Here is an 18,823-nt window from a genome sequence, read left to right on the forward strand (position 1 = left end):
GCAGTCCAGTTAAGAGTTCAGCAGTCTGATGGCAAGTGGGAAAAAGCTGTTTCGGAACCTGGTGGACCTGCACCGGATGCTGCGGAACCTCTTTTCCAGAGGGCAGCAGGGAGAACAGTCCATGGTGGGGGTGTGAGGGGTCACTGATGATGTTTCGGCCTCGGGACACGCAGCGCTGGGATGAAATGTCCTGAATGGAGGGAAGAGGGGCCCCGAGGTACAGCATATGTTAAAACAGGATAAAGTACTTGTACTGAACTCACACCAGGTGACTTCATGTGTTAGCCAGGAAACAACTAGTAAAAAGGCGCTTTATTTGAACAAAATATATTTTATAAAGGAATTTTTGTAATTGAAATACAATAGAAGGGAAAATAACTAATACGCTCATCTTAATGCTACACTCAAAACGATTTTGTAACAGAGAAAACATACATTCCTAGCTAATAGACATATATAATAATGCTACGCTCAAAGATTACGTGGCTCTACATTTTATTATGTTAGAAAAAAACCCATCATATGTCTAAATGTCTTCCAAATGCCATAAACACCTGCAAAGACGAACGTTTTTCCAAGTACAAAGCATATAAAGTACATTACGATCGTTCAAGAGTCGTTTACTTTCTCCTAAATGACTAAATTCTTGTTGACAAGGTTACCGAAGAAACATACGATAAAGATAGTGTGCTGCTGCTAAGAGCGCTCACTCGGTCATGTTTTTGCCAATATAATGTGACATAGACCGTTTATAACACATATGTAAACCTCTGATCTAATTTCAAATTCCAAAAACATTAAACCGTTTTTAGCGTGTATTTAGTCATACAATTACTATGAACTTATTTACTAACTTACTAATGTAGCTTATTTCAATCATAAACTGGCCTGCAGTATTTGATAGAATGACATGAAATACTCCTAAAAGCAATTTTTTTTCTTTCCAATAATTAATTGCACAGATATGGGGTCACGTTTTATTAAATCTATTTTTTCGAAATTTTGAGTTTTTTTCTAAATTAATGTTTTTTTTTCTCAAAATTCTCTATTTTTTTTTAAAGATATTTTTTCCTCTTCTTGCAATATCGCGCCCTCTCAGGGCATATTCAGATCAACAAGATAGGCAGTTAGTTCGTTTGCAATATCTGTATTCATGCCGATCAGTATAATAATGAAGGTAAAAGTATTGCTAAATGTCATGCCAAATGTGATACTCTGCTTAAATTATTCCGCATCAGCCTCGGGAGGTTTTGGTTTTCAATAGAGACCAGATGCGCTTTGACGCACGTCTCCAGCTTCGGCGCGCTTTTTTTATTCGCTCTCTGGATATTTGACTCCTCGGTTCTCCGCACCATGTCAAACGTCAGAGAGCCCAGTTATTCTATAGGAAGAGGTTGTGTGTCATTCATGCCGTACTCTTGAAGGGGGGCACGCTTGTTTTTTTTTTCGTTTTTTTTTTCCTTCTTTTTAAAAAAAAAATCGGGAGCAGGAGATGGCAAACTCCTTCTGATGGTTTCATCGGGAGCTCTGTAGGGTTTCCTGTTTCCATTTCTATACTGTAACGGGATTTACTTGAAAAACCCATCTGCTTCTGTGGGATATCTCCGTCAGGGATCATTTCAAAGAAAGAAGATGGCTCTGGGTTACCTCTACGCGCTGTGCGTGTGGATAGGTTTGTTGCATCCCTCACTTGGAACCGGGTTTGTTTATCGCTTTCCAGGGATCGCCCTGCAGCGGCAGCGCATCCACTCCGAACGGGGCAGCAGTGCGGGTCCGCCGGGAGCCGGGTCCTCACTTAGGTGCGCCCACTCCGGAGGGTTGGCTGCAATTTATCGCAGCATCTTTTCCCTTGCCGCATGTGTTTTGTCTTTCAGGCTTTTATCAGTAAGAATTGTAACTCTCTTACTTTGCGTTTTAGGAACTGGTGTCAGTACACTGCTTCCAGGACAGTGCCCTGCAAAGTGCACAATGGGACTGAGACCTTAGTGCAGAGGGTGATGCAGGGCTGCCGGTGGCCCGGACCGTGCAGCAAAGTCATCAGGTAAAGTCCTCCGACATACATACTTTTAAAAGCTGAAGCTCTATTTGTGATTTGTTTACAAATGTGTCCACAAAAGTTATTAAGTAGCTTCTCAACAACACCCGATGAACAAAATGACAACATCTAGATATAGATAACAAGAAAACCTTCAGAGAACATTCAAGCTCAAGGTTGGTGCAACATTGAGAAATTACCTTCCAGTGTTTGTTGTAGGACTAAAGAACCATTCAGGAACCATTTCATCGACCTTTAGACAGGGTTACAGGAACATTCGCTAAAGGATGCAGCTAAATTTACTGTGACAAGTTCAGTGGAGCTAATTTGAAGCCTCTGAACGTTCCCTAGCTGCTACATTTAGTGTACATCTGCTGAATGTTCAGGTTACATTGTGGAAGATGTTGATGGGACATTTAAGTGTTCCTCGCTAAAGTTGTAGGGAACGACCCCTTATCGAATCAGCACATTGTAATTGTTGCACCTATCATTTAAAGAGCTCTCAGGTAATGTTCACAAAAGACTCTCTAAATGTTGCGTTGTTAAAAGATTACCTGACAGTCCTCAGGTAATCGTTCATGAACAACACTTCAGGTTTTCGAAAGCTTTCATGGCAAAAGTTGTAGATAACCTTTAGAGAACTGGATATTCTCCAAAGTTTGCTTTGTGAAAGATCTGTTCTCCAGCTGCATGTCCAATAGAGAACTTTATTAGGATGTTCCTGGAAGTGAAAGATGTATTTAACATTCAGGGAACCTCTAAAAGAACATTGCTTGTTAGTTCCCAAAAAACGTTCAATCCCAATGTTGAAATTAACCTTCCGAAAACATTTCCAGAAGGTTCTCTAAAAATCTAAATCCTTCAGGGAAAGTTTCCTAAATGTGATCACTGTGTAGCCTTAAGAGAACCTTCAGGGTTCATTCCTAGAAGGTTGTCTGAAGGTTAAAACACAAGGGAACCTCAGTGAGTGTTCCCTGAAGGTTTTCTAAACGTTACACTGTGAAAGTTGTACCATTCAGGGAACCTTTAGGAAAGGTTCCCCTCATGTCCTCTAAAGGCTAGAAAACGGGTCACCATCAGAGAACCAGAGAACTGCTTTCTGAAGGTTACACTGTGAAAGTTGTGGATAATCTCCAGGGAACATTTAGAGCACATTCCCTTCCCTAATAGTTCCCAGAAATCAACCTTCAGAGATTTTTAGGAAACATTCCCTGATGGTTCTCTAAAAGTTACAGTTTTAATCTCCAGAAAGTTTCCTCATAGTTTCCAGGAGGTCAATGTAGAACCTTTAGAGAACCTTTAGGAAATGTTCTCCGCGGGTTCTTCTGGTTAAAGTTTGCTGGATCTCTACTCAAAGTCTCCACCTCAGTTAGTCTGAATCTTTGCTTGTTGTTTTCCTTTTATCCAGTCCTGATTGTTGTCCCTCTAATCATTTGTGCCAAAAACAAATCAGATTGGCACATTTACTGCTTCGATAACGTTTCTGTTTCCGTTTCGTTCTGCGCAGCTACAGAACCGTTATCAAGCCGTCGTTTAAGATCACTTACAAGCAAATCACGGCTCTGGAGTGGAGGTGCTGCCCTGGGTTTGTGGGGGCGACGTGTCGAGAGGGTGAGTTTTGTTTTTTAGTTTTTGTTCTCTCTTTAAAAGTCAGTCTTTGGGAACAGAGTTGTCAGAGACAAGCTTTCTCAAGGACCGCATGTTTAGTCTGGACACATCTGTGTGCCTTTAGCAGCACCAGGCGTCTCTACCCACATCAGTGCCCTTTTTATGTGAGGTGGTGTGTATCTGGTTAGCTCGCTAATCACCCCACTGTACTCTGAACCAGTCGGCCTTTTAAAAGTGGGCTCGATTTAAGACAGAAAGTCTGCGTTTGATTACTTTCAGGAAGAGGCACCGCAAAAAAACAACCCCCAAACAACCTTGCAGTTTAAAGGACTCCTGTCCTCTGTAAGTTAGAACCACAATGTTTCTCTTTTTGGTGCCTTGCTCTCGTTATGTGTGCACATAAACACATTTTAGCCTTTTTACAGCGATGAGTCAATATTCCTAAATATCACCATGGTCCCTACAGCTACAGGGATGAATGAGAAGAGCCCAAGCCGGGCAGCTTGTAAAGCGGAGAGTTTCTTGCAGTGGAGCACTCTGGTCATGGACGCCACAGACCGCAGACGTTGGGCTCGAGAAAAAGACCCAGAGCCGGTCGAGCCGCAGTGGTCAGTACAGGGGGAAAAAGAGCCAGAGCTGTGGCAGGAGATTCATATAATATGTTTTAAATATCACAGATGCTTGTAAAAAAAAAAAAAAAAAAAAAAAAAAAAAAGAAGGAAAAAACGTCTACGTCGGTTGGAGTAATTTAAAGTGCATGCTTATATGAACAATTTCTCTTAAAATTGCTAGGTAAAGACATCAGCTTGGCGGGGCTGTGCCGTAAATTCAATTTTCATTGAAAACCACGAGCCTCTTCGCATTCGGCCAACATTAACAGTTAGCTCAAAAAGCAGCTTTCGCCTGTATTGCTCATAATTACCACACCTTGTTCTGTTTCAGTGGGATTATTCACTGCTGCCTTTGGATGTGAACATTCGACCGCAAAAACACACTTTGGAACGTATGAGATGAACAGAGATTATTACAAACCATTATTTCTCACCCCTGGATGATATTCTGAATGTAGGTGTGTGTAATACCATAGACTATGGCTCCCCTGAGACCAAAGTAGTGCAAGAGTGTGAAGAGGTAATCAGCTGTTTATTTAACTTTAGCTGAAATGTGTTTGCAGTCTCCGACGGCTGCGACGCAGCGCGGTAATTGTCTCCATATGGAGAGACGTGCTTGGAGGAGTTAAAGATTGCAGCTGATGTCACACTGAGGGGCGGAGGCAGAGCTGGCAGAGGTCAAAATGTCAGGGTGAGACCACAGGAAAGGAGGACGCGGCGGAGGGAAAAGTTAGTGCAGACATAACACTGGGCTGAAGAGAAGAGTCAAGTGTTTCTGTTCCACAGCAAGCAGCTGCTGTAAGCCGCACAGTTGCCCGAATGACGTTACCGAACCAAACGCAACTCCTCAACAACTCTTTGTGGCATATGCGAACTTAGCAAGACTTGTTTGGTGCTCAGATGTTTGAGCTCTGGCTCTGAAAGCTCGTTTATGGACACAAGTGTTGGCGTCCTTACAGCATGTTTGTGCCGTAAGAAGAACAGAAATGAAAGCAGCAGCAAAAGTGGATAAAATGCTGTGAATATCAAGACTCTGAATTTCCTCATCAGCAAAGTTTTTGCACTACATCCAGAAGTAGACGAGTTCTGGTGAGAAACAATTCAGTTGGGGGTCTTAATTACTTTCTTCTGAGCATCTTAACATTCTCCAAACATTTTCCGATGCATTAAACATGTAATATAGTAGATTTGTAAATTTGTGATATTCAGTGTGTGTATCGCACAGAATATTCTCCCTTTTTATGACCATGTTTCTTATAGTGTAACACAAATACAACAAGTTGATATTAATGAATTGGTCAGTTAGATGCAGATGCGCTCTTTGTTGCCAGTGGCAGCTGTGAATCAGCCTTACCTCCAATAGTTTCCAGACTATGGCTTTTCTAGTTTTTTTGCAGTGTACTTCCTAAAAGGTCAATTTCTCTTGTTATGCTGCCAAGAGAAAGATGTAGCCGCATTAATTCAGCGACACAGCAACAAGTGAGGGAGGGGCAGCACCGTATCACTCTACGTTGCACAGAGCCGCAGGACGTTCTGGTCACTCTGGCTCTTTTTCTGGCATGTCATTAAAAGGCCTTTAAATCATCGGAACAACGCGGTGTACAACATTTTCTCCTTTTAAACTTTAGTATTATCTTTTTAAAATCTTCTCTAAACACAACAGTCTAAAGAAAAAAACTTTTTTACCGTTTCCGTTGGCTGTGAGTTTTGTGAAACAGTTTTCTTCACTGGTGAACAGTGAAGTGGTTTTCTGCTCGCAGAATATCTGGTCTGTAGTTTTGTCCTGATTGACTTGTACGCTTCAGCTGATTTGAGGTTCTTTTAACTTCAGGTAAAAATACGACGACTTTGTAGTTTTGATATCAAAGTTGAATATTGGTAATTGCTTTTATTTAAAACAAATTGCCAAAACAATTCTTTCATGACGATTGCGGTTAAAAGCGGCAAAAGAATGAAAGCCGTCTTTCATTCAGTTGATAAGGAAAGAAAAGGATTACCTATAAATATATTTAAAAGTGATGAGTGGTTTAGTTTGGTTTTGAAGCCTTTATCCTTTAACTGGCTAATTAGTAATGTTTGCACACTTTAAGCAATGACAGGCTGGGGTCACAAGTCTCTGACGGGGTAATTTTGTGGGTTGAAGGTCAAAAACTTCGGCAACCACCCCTCTAAGTTACATCAGGTTGCTCTGGGGTTTCATGTTATATTACACGTCTTTGTTGGGAAACTGTTCCTTGGGGCGCTGACATTGCTCTCACATTTCATCTAGTTTTACACAATCTGTCCCACCGATCGTAAAATTTTAAAGCCTGATGAGCATGAAAAACATATTTTTCCCGAGCGCCTTAAAGGTCTCATTTGTTCTTGCCACAGTAACCGTCCACAACCATGCATTAACGCTTGGACATGTCTCCTATCTTGAAACTAAGCAGGATGCTGCTTAGTTTCAATCTGCTACGGCAGATTGAGACTTCACTGACTGAAAACACGCGAACCCGATTTTGCCTTCAAATTAACTGCTAATCCCAGCGATTCACATATTTTTGACTAATGCAGAAAGACATTTTTGGATCAGCTTCCCCAGCATGAAAACAACAAAGGGTAATGTGTTTCTGAGATGTAGCGATATAGTTGGGTTTCGTGTACTTTTCGTGATGGACTGGATCAAATTTCTGGAAAGAAATTTGACTTAGCTTGTGTGCTAAGCTAAGCTATCAATCTTCTTGATCTCGCGCTCCGCTTAACAGGCAGATATGACACATGTTATCCATCTTCTCATGTAACGCTTGGCAAAAAACAACACATGAGCGTATTTCCCAGACTGCCAGATGATTCCTCTGACTAATACCAGAGCTGTGTAAATGTGCTTTTGCGTTCATGTTTGGGTCTCTCAAGCAACACTGACCACGCAGCTCTGAGCAGCTGAAGTCTGCTGTAATGGGGCCTGGGAGCCAGTGGTTTTATCAGGTCAGCCTTAACCGTGACATCCTCTCTGGCTTTAGTTTGATGGGGGCTCTGGCCGCACTTCAGATGCACCAACGACCCAAAGGGAGAAGAAGACAAAGTTTTAGTCAGTTTTAATCGAGATTGTTTCTCTCACCTCTGCACACGCTAGCCATGTCCAGAGAGCCGTGTGCTTTTTGTACATTTTTATGAAAGGGGTTCAGGAAAGTCGACAGTTTTTTGAAAATTTGATTCTAAAACGTGTTTTATGTAAACAAAAGAGTTTACAGAAAGCACGACATATCCCATAAGCTGAATTTAAAAAGCTGTGGACATCGTTGTTGCCCCTGGAGGCTTGTTTAAAATTCATTCAATTATCTGACAGCAGCTGCGTTTTCATTGACCGAACAATTGCTCAATTTGACATTTCAAAAATAAATTTGCTTAACGGAAACACAGCAATTGAAAAAAAAATAAATTGTTTTTGTTATAAAGTTTTGGCCACAGAAAAATTTATTTATTTTGCAAAACTGGAATTAAATCACGTGTCACGTGATCAACAACTGGATGCTGCCAGTGCGGAAGCCACGAAGAAGAAGACGACAGGAAGTAGTTGGATGAAAAATTTTTAATGTGTTATTGTTGTGAACAAACTTAGTCACATGTGATTTGAGGCCACCATAAAACATGGCTAAAAGTGGAATAACAAGAGAAGAATGACCCCAAACAAAGTAGCAAAGCCAAACAGAATGATTTAAAGGAGAAGAGTCAAGATGCCTAATTGTCCTAGTTAAAGTTCTGACCTCTAATGCTGTGGCAGAACCATAAAAGAGCTCTACAAAAATCAATGCACGTATAATAAAACGTAGCATGTTAAGTAAAATATCTGATAAAACAACACTGAGAGTGATTGGTACTAAATGTAGTTAATTCTGTTTAGTGATAAATCTTCAAATTAAATCTATTGTTTGTTTTCCTACTATTGAGTTCACATGGAAATAATTTTCAAACCTGTCAAAGAAAAGACCATCATGCACTGGTGCATCGGCTCTTGGACATAAATCAGGGCGTACTTTCTATTCACTGAGACGGTTTTATTCCCTCATTTCTAAACGACACTAAGGTCACAGTCAAGGTCAGTGCAGTCAGATTATCAGTCACTCATGATTATTATTAAGAAGACCAGCGAGACTCCATCATTTTATTACTTGTGGTTCACTCTGAGCCAGTAAATTGTTTTTTTTTAAAATCTTTTTTGATGCATTGATGTTTGTTGTATCCATCCATCAAGATCTTGAGCCGTGTGCCTACATCTATAATAATAACATTAAGTACTGAAATATTTTTATTTGATGCTCAGTTACAAGAAAGTAAAATAAAAAAAAACACTCAGACCTTTTAAAAGCTCAAAGAATCTGCATTTATTTGCTGATTTTACCATTTGTGTTGCTTAAACGGGTAATTTATTAAATGAATGTTTCTGCGAGCGTTTGCGGATATTTGCTGACATTTACAAACCTCGAACAGTGCTTCAGAGAATAAATGTTGTTGTTTTTGTTTTTTTAAAATCATAGATGATCTTAAAATGTCTGACATTTAGCACCACAAACTGCAGGAGTCTGATAGACGCTGTAATGATGTGGTGAATCCAGCTGGTGCATGACTCAAGCACTAAATGCTTTTCATGATGCTTTACAAGCCCTCTTGCGTTGGAAAAAAAAATTAAAAAATAAAATCAAAATCACGGCGCTTCTCGTCGGACCCAGAGGTAAAGCGGGTCTCAGGCTGATTTCTTGTAGCTTTGCTCATGGAAACTGGGTGTTTTCTGAACGCCGCGGCCCGTCTCCGCTCCTGACGGCTGGGCATCTCTCCTCCTTCACGCGTCGCTCCCGGCGCGCAGCGTGCGCTAACACATGACGGCATGGAACACGTCGAAAGGGAAATGTGTTTGTAATTTGCTCGCCCTCCTCCGCCTCCCTGCCCCCGTCACTGCTGCACATATCTGCACATGCGATCATATTAACTCGCTGGGTATTTGCGCGCGGTCCCTGGAGGGGGTGGGGGGGTCATGTTAAAGGAGTCGGAGCCAGGACCTCCCCGGTGAGAGAGCAGCGATCTTTGGTTTTATGAATATGCTCAGGGAAAGTATTAGGAGGTTTAATGCTGCGTGCGCGAGCTGGTTTCCAGCTAAAAATGTGGCTGAAACGTTTTGACGTTCCAGCTGCTTTAATTTGGCGGGTCGGCAGCTGGGAAGCATCTCATTCAGGAGGAAATCTGCTGGATGGATTATCTCCGACGCCAGCTTTATTATTATGTTCGATTCAAAAGTACCTTTGAGGGGTCTTTTTTTTTTTTGGATGGGGGCAGGGGGTGTAGTTGTTCTCATTTCGCTCTCTTGGCCTTGGTTTTCCTCGCCACTGCCGTCCTCCTTTATCTTCCGCGCTCCGTGCTGCTTTCCACTTATCCGACTTCCTGCGTCCTTTAGATCTCCCTCTCCTCGGAGCAAAGCGATAAAACAGAACCAAATCCCACATGTGCTGCTCCGGGCCTCAACCTGCAGCGCGAGGATGTGACTGACGTCTCTGTTACATCCCCGCTTGTACTCCAGTACGGGCCAGAGGGTGACCTTTGACCCGCCGGGCGCTCCCTCTCCCGGTCTGATCTGCCTGATGGATGGCGCTCTGTCCGTGCTCGTTCTGGGACTTTTCACTTCTTTCTTCATTTGTCAGTAAGTCTTCCTTCCTCCTGCTGATAGATTTCCTTCCAGCTGACAGTCTGTCTGTCTGCAGATGCACACATCTGTTTGTCAGGTAATTATTATGTGTCCAAAATAGTGTTGTCAATCCATTGATCTCTGCGGGAGCGCTGTGATTAATAACGGTTAACTTTTAAAGAAATGTTTCACCGTCTCAATCCGAGCATGTTGGTTTTCCAGGTTTCCATATTCAGGAAGGTTTAAAAGAAGTGGTTTTGTTTCAAGCGTTAATTCAGAAATGTTAACTATAGTTAACAGTTGTTTCTGGTGGAAGGATAATTCATCGTTAAATACAAACATGCTACCTTGGTTTCATCCAAACATCCATCACAGCGTCTTTTTAAAGGGGCAGTACTCGGTAAGATCAACTGTTTTTAGCTTTACATCATGTTATGATGTTATTCCCTCATCAAAAACATACCTAGAGTGTTGCCTTGAGAAACCCTTTAATCTCCGTGGCAACCATTCAGCTGTGCAAAACACCTGGGCGGACCTAGTCCCGCCTTTGAGATGCAGCTCCTCCTCAGAGCTGCAGCTTACCTGAGAGAAGGTCAAAACATCAACCAGCCCCCCAACTTTTACTAAACCAAAATTACCTTTAGACTTTCGTTAATATCTTCAAAACCAAAGCGACACAAACAAAATGTTTGCTGCACAAACCAGCACAAACGTAGTCGAGTCGATTCATACCAGTTTTGTCTGAATTGAAGAAGGTGGGGGGGCTGGTTGACCTTTCTTGACCTCTGGAAACATTTCTTAATATCTTTAAAACGATAGCGGCACAAATAAAAATCTTTGCTGTACAAACGTAGTACAAATGTTTGACACCAATTTTGTCTGACTGGAAGAAGGCGGGGGCCCATCTCCGCTCAGGTATTCAGCTTCCAAGCTGCTGAGCTTCTGCCTCACGATTTCCCCACTCAGCTCCTGCAGACTAGCCAGCAGCAATTAGCAAACAGCTGGTGGAACTGTGCATCTGCTGAGCTCGTCTTACGAGCCACTTCCCAGGTAAAAACGTTGGTAAAGGGTTAATAGAGGAGCCATGGCGTGATGACTTCCTGAAGGTGGAGTTTCAGCAAGAGCAGGAGTTTTTAAAGAGACAGAGGAACAATTTCACGGCATTAAATTACAAAGTCAAATTTCTTTCTAGTCGTATTTGATATATATGGTATTTTTATAACAACTGAAGCACTATAAAATAGCTCTTTATTGTGCTATAAAATAGCACTATGTGCATGGAAATCACATAACACTGCCCCTTTAAAGTGAAATTTGCCATTGAGCACAAAACATCGACTCTCCCGCTCATCTTTTTACTTGTTTTTGCGACTCTGCATAATTGACCGTATAACACCATATAACACGTTGCTGTGAACTAGGTAATCTTCCCCACAGGAAAGAGGCCGTTAGATTAAAGTAAGTAATGTGATTAATCTGCGTTATGTAATATTAACACGCTAAACATTTTAGATTAATCGCATACGTTAACATTGACAGCCTAAGTCCAAAAACAACTGTTTTTGTGTGAATTAGCTGATCGCTGGTAAAATAACATCCATCCTGATGCTTCGGCTTGTTCAAAAAATTATCTGCTGAACAAAAACCAGGCAAAGGTAATGTCACTTTCAATGATTTATAGGAGAGACGTGGAGAATGTTGATGGAGACGGTTCCCACCGGAGGCCTCGGAGAGGGGGTTTAGTGTCAGGACAACGCTTCCTCGTGTCAGAAAAACAAACGGATGAAATCGGTGAGCGAAAAGGAGGAAAAGGGAGAATGATGGAAGCAGAGATGAAGTTGGTGGGGATGAGGAAAGGTAGACTTAGTGGATTAATAATATCCTGTTTGCTTAGACACAAATCATAAAAATATAAATAGGGGGCTGAGCAGTTTTGCACAGCATTCTTGTCCCAACGTTTGTGCTCTTTTCATCCATCCAATAAGTCTCATTTTTATCTATATTTCTTCCCTTTTCTTTTACCAAACATCTCAGAGGAACCATAGAAAATATTGGCTTTCCCAACTTCTCTCAGCTGGTTCACACAGCAGCACCTCATGATGTGACACTGGCTGCACCCAATACAGTCAAACGAACTCAAAACTGTGATTGATGCGTTGATAAAAAGAAAAAAAATTCAGCTCCAGATCAGCAGCGAGTCGTATTTGACTGGGAGCGACACAGGACGATGGAATAAGTGGACCCACCGAGGCAGGATAGCAAAAGAACGGTTTAGAAATGAGTGAGAAGGACTCGTCTCTGTGTCTCTTATGACGCTTTCATTCAGTCGAATAGTCACGTTCTGCTCCGCTTTTCAAATCATTTCGGTTTCATTACGGCGCAGCCAAGCTTTCAGTCTCAACTGGCAGGAAGTTTAAAGAAAATGACACAAATGCTAAATAGCAGCAGTGGCTCCATTAGTTTCTTTTGATTTGACACAGTAAAATACAATATCGCTGAGTCAGGAGTACTTTCTATAAGAAGAAATAAAACTGAGGAGTATTTACTTGCTGCGATAGCTATGTCAATGATTTTGTCCTGGAAAGAGACACAACTAAATGGTAACACGCCGGCTAAAGAGTACTTTACATTTAAAGACCTACAAGGAGAATATAGTCACGGCAGCTAAAGTTTTATTGATAACTTTGTCTAGGAAAGAGACACAGTTAAACACAGAAGCGCTGAACCTCAAGTGCTTTTAAGAAAAATGAAGGGGAAACATAATGAGTTATTATTAATGCCTCTGGGCAGGAAACATAAAATTACGACAACAACAACAAAAAAAAAAGCAGAATCTACATATTTAATTACACCGAGGGTTCCAGCTGGGAACGAGACGCCGCTAAATGCAGAAGCACCGACTCTGGAGCGTGAAGAAAAACAAAGGGAACGTCCATAAACGATGGCAGCAAAAACCCTGTCGTCTACATCTTTTCACAAAAACAGCACAAGTGGACGCAGACACACTTGTGTATTTTTTATGGCAAGAAACAGAAACCACATGTAGTTCGTGCTTGCAGTAACACCATCGATAGATTCTTAAAGGAAAGAGATATAGATCATCGCAGCAGCACTGAGTAAGGCCTTCTTTGTGTAGGAAGAACAAAAACGAGAGAACAAAGTTTATAGCTTCAAAAAGAGCTTTCTGCTGGTTCTGTTAAATAACGTCTACCATAACGGAGGGAGAGGTGAGGTGTGTGTCTGTGTCCTGTGAATCTTTTGGTGAAGACAAGCTGGTTCTGCATTCAGTGAAGTTACTCTCATTTGTAGAGTATCCAGGAATTTGACTCAGGTAAGAGTAAAAACGATACGGCGTTGTAAAAATACTCCTGAAAGTACATTTATTACCAAAACGTTACTCAAGTAAATGTAAGCTTGAGTTTGATGCGTTTATGAACGTGCTGCTTGACATGTCATGGAGTGATGGTTGATTGTTTTCATAATGGCTTCCTCAGAGAAGGATGTAAACTCAATGACAGCAACGCCCACAGACAATCATAACAACAGAAACGGAGAAAACAGAGGAAAGTGGCCACTGGCGTTTTAAGAATCTGTATTTTTATTCACTCCGTGAAATTGATAGCGCTCACAAAATGCCTTTTGTTTTGTCGTGTGTTGTTCTGGCTTTTAAAACGCTCAGATTATAGAAAGATCTGTGGCCTGGCAGCTTTCATGATGGTGAAAGATACTAAATAACCTTGCTGTGCACGACCAGACATCTTGGTTTTCAAAAATAAAATCCCCCTTCCTCCCTCCTCTCCTCTCCTCATTCGGCCACCCGCCACAGTCAAAGTGGGTGTGGGTACTTACAGAGGGAGAGTTTGCGGCTCTGTGTTCATCTGTGTGCAGATATATGTGTGTGTGTGTGTGGGGGCGTGCGTGTGTGTGTGTGCCAGCTGTTCTGCATGCCAGCAATGGCTGACCACTTGTCGGCTGGGCCAGACACACAGCAGGCTTTCTGGGCCTCGGCCAGCTCTGCAAGGCTTGTGCGGACACACCCCTCCCCCCACACACACTTAGAGCTCATTTGTGTTTTTATCCTGGTGATGTGACAGCAGCTGTCGGGATGCTACGGGAAGATGTTTCACTACATCATCTTTTATACGACAGTCGGGAACGTCTTGGTGGGTTTTGATGCGAAGCGTGGTTCGCCCGGTGGTTGAGGATTTCTGTGGATTCGTCTGTGGGTGCGCTGAAGTGCAAAACAGAAAAGAGGGAGAGTGGGGAGACTTTTGATCTCCTTTCAGGACCCGTGTAGCAAACATATCTGTCTCAGCAGACTGCATCCTGCTCCAGATGCACTGTCTCGTCCTGTAAATCACACGCTAATGGTGGAGATGGCTCCTAGATCTGCAGTTCTCAGATGCAGGATGTGTCCGGATTCTGATCTATGATTAAATAAAGCTTATCTCACGAGTGTTTTGCAAAGAGAGATTTTCATCCAGGCACTCAGCCTGCTCCTCGTCTCCCTCCAAATTCATTCCCACACTCTCCGGTTAAGCTAATTGTTAGCTGCCATTATTTTAATGGGTGTGATCCACTTAATCTGATGTATTATACACTCGTTTGACGTTTGGTTATTATTAATTGCATTTATGTCATCTCACTATGCTTTATTATTTCAACCAGCAAAGTTATGTTTGTACTTAATTTTTTTTTAAAGTGTCTCTGCTTCATTTCAAGGAATTTACAGTTCTGGAGATCGGACAAGATGTAACATGTGAATATTTGGAAAAACTGCAAAGACACCCACATTCCTGAATCCCATCAGAGCAGAAAAGGCTTCTCTGTTTTCTTCTGTTTGTTTGGTTTCCCTCTAAAAACAACATAATTGTGATTCGTTCCCATGAGCTCTGCACATCCAAGAAAAATAATCCCGTCTGATGCTCCAATGGTGTAATTATGGATCCAAGCAGACTCTATAGTTGCGTTGTTGTTCTAAACAGCTCAAGCACAGAGGAAGTTTGGTTTTCTAACCAAGCGTGATTGAATGCCAACTTTTGAAACTCCTGCCCAACGTCTCTACAGAACGTACGCTGTAGTTCTGCTCCACTTCGCACCACTGGGGAAGTACTTTTGGTGTTTTCCCATCATGTGTCTTTGCGGCTTGAAAAGAAATGGATGGTTTGACAAAAGGTGCAGACTGGTGACGCTGGGTCCTTAGAGGTGAAGAACAGTTGCTGCTTTCTTCCGTGCTTCAGAAAAATTCACATTGAGTCAGAGATCCGGCAAGTCCTGAATCAGATAAAGCTGCAGTATGTAACTTTTGTAGAGAATAATATTCTTTGTTTCTTATATATTTGTTGAAACTGTCACCGTGTTGTAACAGTTTGTTATGAGGCAGATAATCTGTGAAAAGATCGATCTCCTCCCAGAGCTGCTATCGCCATCTGAAGAAATATACCGCTCCTGACCAAAATCAACCAATCAGAGTCAGGGGGATCATCTTAGCGCCATCAGTCATCCTCATGTATATGCTGCTCAGTGTGCTAAAGGCAGAGAAACAACTTACTGTTACAGGAAGGCTGTTATTTAGACGTTACCAGTGGTTCATGACAGGCTGCAGCATAGCAGAGAGCAAGGCGGGGAGGGATGTAGGAGGCTGAGCAGCGCCACACAAGATTGTGATTGACAGCGCTAAGACTTCCCTCCTGGCTCTGATTGTTTGTTTCTAGTTCACAGTAGGAGGAGGCGGAGAAACTCAATATTTGTTGACAGTTTCAACAAATATGTAAAAAATAATTATATAAAAGTTACATACTGGAGAATTAAAGGGTTTTTTAGAGTTTAACAAAACGTTACATCATTTAGATCTCATGGAAATTAAAAGAGAACATAAATATATATAAGAAAAAACAAATAAAGATAATAGGCCTGTAGCCAGACACCATTGGTGCTTTTGATTTGGTCTTGGAAATTCATAGTTTTATATCTGACTGTCTCCAATCATCGGGCCAGTTGCCGGTCCACCACAGATACCTACAGTACAGGACAAACATCCATGTACAGTACACACTAATACCTGAGGACAGTTTCAACTAGTTTCAACTCACAGAACAAGTAAGACCCTTAAATTACAATCCCAACTTGGAAATCCACCGGATAATGTCTGAAAACCTGCTTAGGTGTGATGGCCTCTGTCAGCTTCCGTATTTCTCTGCTGGACATTGGCATCCTTCCTGTCTCGATCCTCCCTGTACGCTCTCCGTCTCATACTCCACAGCCAATATTTGGCGTTTAATAAACCGAACTTGCTATTTCATAATCTCCACCGCTGATCAAAATCTCAAAATTGGGGAAAATAATGAAGTATTTGCATTTCCTGCAGATGGATCTTATTCAGGCCAATCAAGATGGCTGGCTGCTGCCATCAAGTCCATCCAGATATTTGTGTTTTTTTTTGGGGGGGCAGGGAAACCGTTCTTCTTTTCAGCGTTCTATGTTTGGTACGCCAGTGTAAAGTCCAAACAGCCATGTTTCTTTAGCAGATGTCGTCCTACGGTTACTGAGCTGGAGGACAGCATGCGTCTTCATATGCGCCGTTGAAATGTCCCTGGGCTCCACCACTGGACTTTTAGTTCCAACAAACCCAAGAACCTCTGGGAAATTTTAAAATAACTCCTTAAAAGTGTCCGATCTTGGCAGCCCTGAGGGAATTGCGAGAGGCCTTGTTTGTGCAGCAATCCTGCAACACTCAAAGACTTTTTGCCAGACACAAGATTAGTTTGATTTAATATAAAAGAGGGGAAAACGAGTCTTTTTGGACAGAGAATGTAAATATGAAATGCGTGTAAGAAATGATCAATGTTGCCTTAAGCGTGTGCTTAATGCAACAAGTATTTATGAACTTCAGTGCTTCATGGAGGCTGATTCAGCAAAAAAAGGATTTTCTCTTTATTCGCACCATCGAAAATGTATGACAGAGAATTGCAGCCAAAGTAAGAAAAAACAAAACAAAAAATAAAATTACGGGATTAAAGTTGAAACAATATAAGAATAATATCATAAAATTAGGAAAGTAAAGTCATAATATTACAAGAATAAACTTGTACAAGAATAAAGTTATAGTATTATGAAAATAAAGTGATAATGCAAGAATAAAGTCATAATATTACAAAAATAAACTTGTACAAGAATAAAGTTATAGTATTATGAAAATAAAGTTGAAATAATATAAGAATAAAGTCATAAAATTAAGAAAGTAGTAATTACTTTGAGAATAACTTTGTACAAGAATAACGTCAAAGTATTACAAGAATAAAGTGATATTATAAGAATAACGTTGCAGTGCTACGAGAATAAAGTCATAATAATACCAGAATAAAGTCGTACCATTACGACTCTTGATTTTTATGACTTTGTTCTCTTACTATTTCAAATTCATTCTTGTAATATTTTGACTTTAATATAATTTAATTTCTTTTATTGTCTTAGCGTGGCCGTGGTCCTCGTTGTAGAAATGAGATTTGATGTGATCTCAACCTTTTCAGATTTCCTCGCTGCCCTCCTTCCTTCTCCCTAAACCAAGGGAAGCGTCATGGCTGTTCCTCAGAGCCGTTCCAGCGGACGTCTGCACACATTTGTGTTTTAAACACACGTTTCCAACTCGAAGCCACAGATGTCAGCCTCGTGATTTTTAGAGCAAAAGCCAACAACCAAAGTCTTTAGCCTGCACAATCTGGAAAGCAGAAATGTGGAACGTGAAATAAAAGTCTACGTCCAACCATTTATCATAGGATTTGTAGCCAGAACTGCTTGTAGTTTGGCTCCAGACGAAATGTCAGCACATCATCACCGACGAGGTTTTACAGTGAGTCACAGACTGATGCCGTATTACAGCGAAGCGCGTCGGAGGGTGGAGGCTTCTTCTGGGCTCGTGATGAATTGCGGTGGAGGAGATGCGTGTATATCATCTTGTCAAGTCCTCAAATTATGTGTGCATGTTTAGCGTCCTGCTAGGCACAGCAGAAACCTCAGCTCTCTCAGGCGCAGCCATCAGATCCTGTGGGGGTCATTTTATCGTCGGATGTTGCTCGGTGTTTGGTTTGAGAAATCTGGAGAGAGAGAGAGAAAAAAAAAGCATTTTAGACCAAACTGATTGATTGTGGCTTCGCTCCAGGATGAGATTAGACAAGCTGACACAAAGCGTCGAGACGCCACATCCTCTCCGGGCTAAATATATGGATCGCTCATGCCGCTTCGAGTTTCTCATATTTTGCCAAACGCAGCCACAAAACTCGGATGTGTTTTATGTGACGCTCAAACACAAAGTCGCGTTTGGTTGTAAAGTGGAACTCAATGGGGCTGTTTACGATGGAAATCCAAACGTGTGGCGTGAGTTTGTGTTCGGCCTCCTGCAGTCAGTGGGTCGTGTGAACCTCCTTTTCGCTGCAAGGTACAGAGGCAGGTCTGACTGCCAAAACACAAAATATTACCAAGTATTTTTATTTGTTTTAATCTAGTTGTAAATATCTTGGTACACTTGAAATAAGACAAAACTGACTTACGAGTCAGCAAGATATAAGAGCTTGTTTTTAGTAAATAACTTCTTAATATTGTTAAAAATTTTCTTATTCCATTGGCAAATTATTTTTCTTACAACATGGGAAAAATGTCTTATTATATCTGCCAGTGGAACCAGTACTTTTCCCAGTACATCTCACCCTAAAAGTCTGTTCAGTTCTGCAGCCTGATTCAATGAATGAGATCACGCTTTGCCAGAGTAAAAGCACCTTTTGAAAAAAATAAATACTTTCATGCAGGTGTTGTGCTTTTCAGTAAGCGTTCATTTCTATATAGAAAAAACTTTTATTGGTTAGAAGTATTTATTTTAATTTTAAAAGGTATGTTTCCTTTTGATGTAAGCTAAAAATT

At 41.4% G+C, this 18,823-nt stretch overlaps 1 protein-coding gene across 2 annotated transcripts in view; it reads left to right on the forward strand.

The window, feature by feature from the left end:
* The first annotated feature begins 1,267 nt into the window (after window positions 1-1,267).
* The window catches only part of col26a1 (collagen, type XXVI, alpha 1), a 35,098-nt gene continuing 17,542 nt past the window's right edge, over window positions 1,268-18,823 (forward strand). The window contains exons 1-3 of one of the 2 annotated variants that reach the window (XM_027999078.1): window positions 1,268-1,799; window positions 1,919-2,041; window positions 3,543-3,646. In XM_027999078.1, the coding sequence (XP_027854879.1) occupies window positions 1,633-1,799; window positions 1,919-2,041; window positions 3,543-3,646 (394 nt within the window). In that variant the 5' untranslated portion in view covers window positions 1,268-1,632. The remainder of the gene's footprint in view (window positions 1,800-1,918; window positions 2,042-3,542; window positions 3,647-18,823) is intronic. The other variant, XM_027999077.1, reaches the window with a different exon arrangement.

This window comes from Xiphophorus couchianus, chromosome 18, assembly GCF_001444195.1.
Source record: "Xiphophorus couchianus chromosome 18, X_couchianus-1.0, whole genome shotgun sequence".
Taxonomy (NCBI): domain Eukaryota; kingdom Metazoa; phylum Chordata; class Actinopteri; order Cyprinodontiformes; family Poeciliidae; genus Xiphophorus; species Xiphophorus couchianus.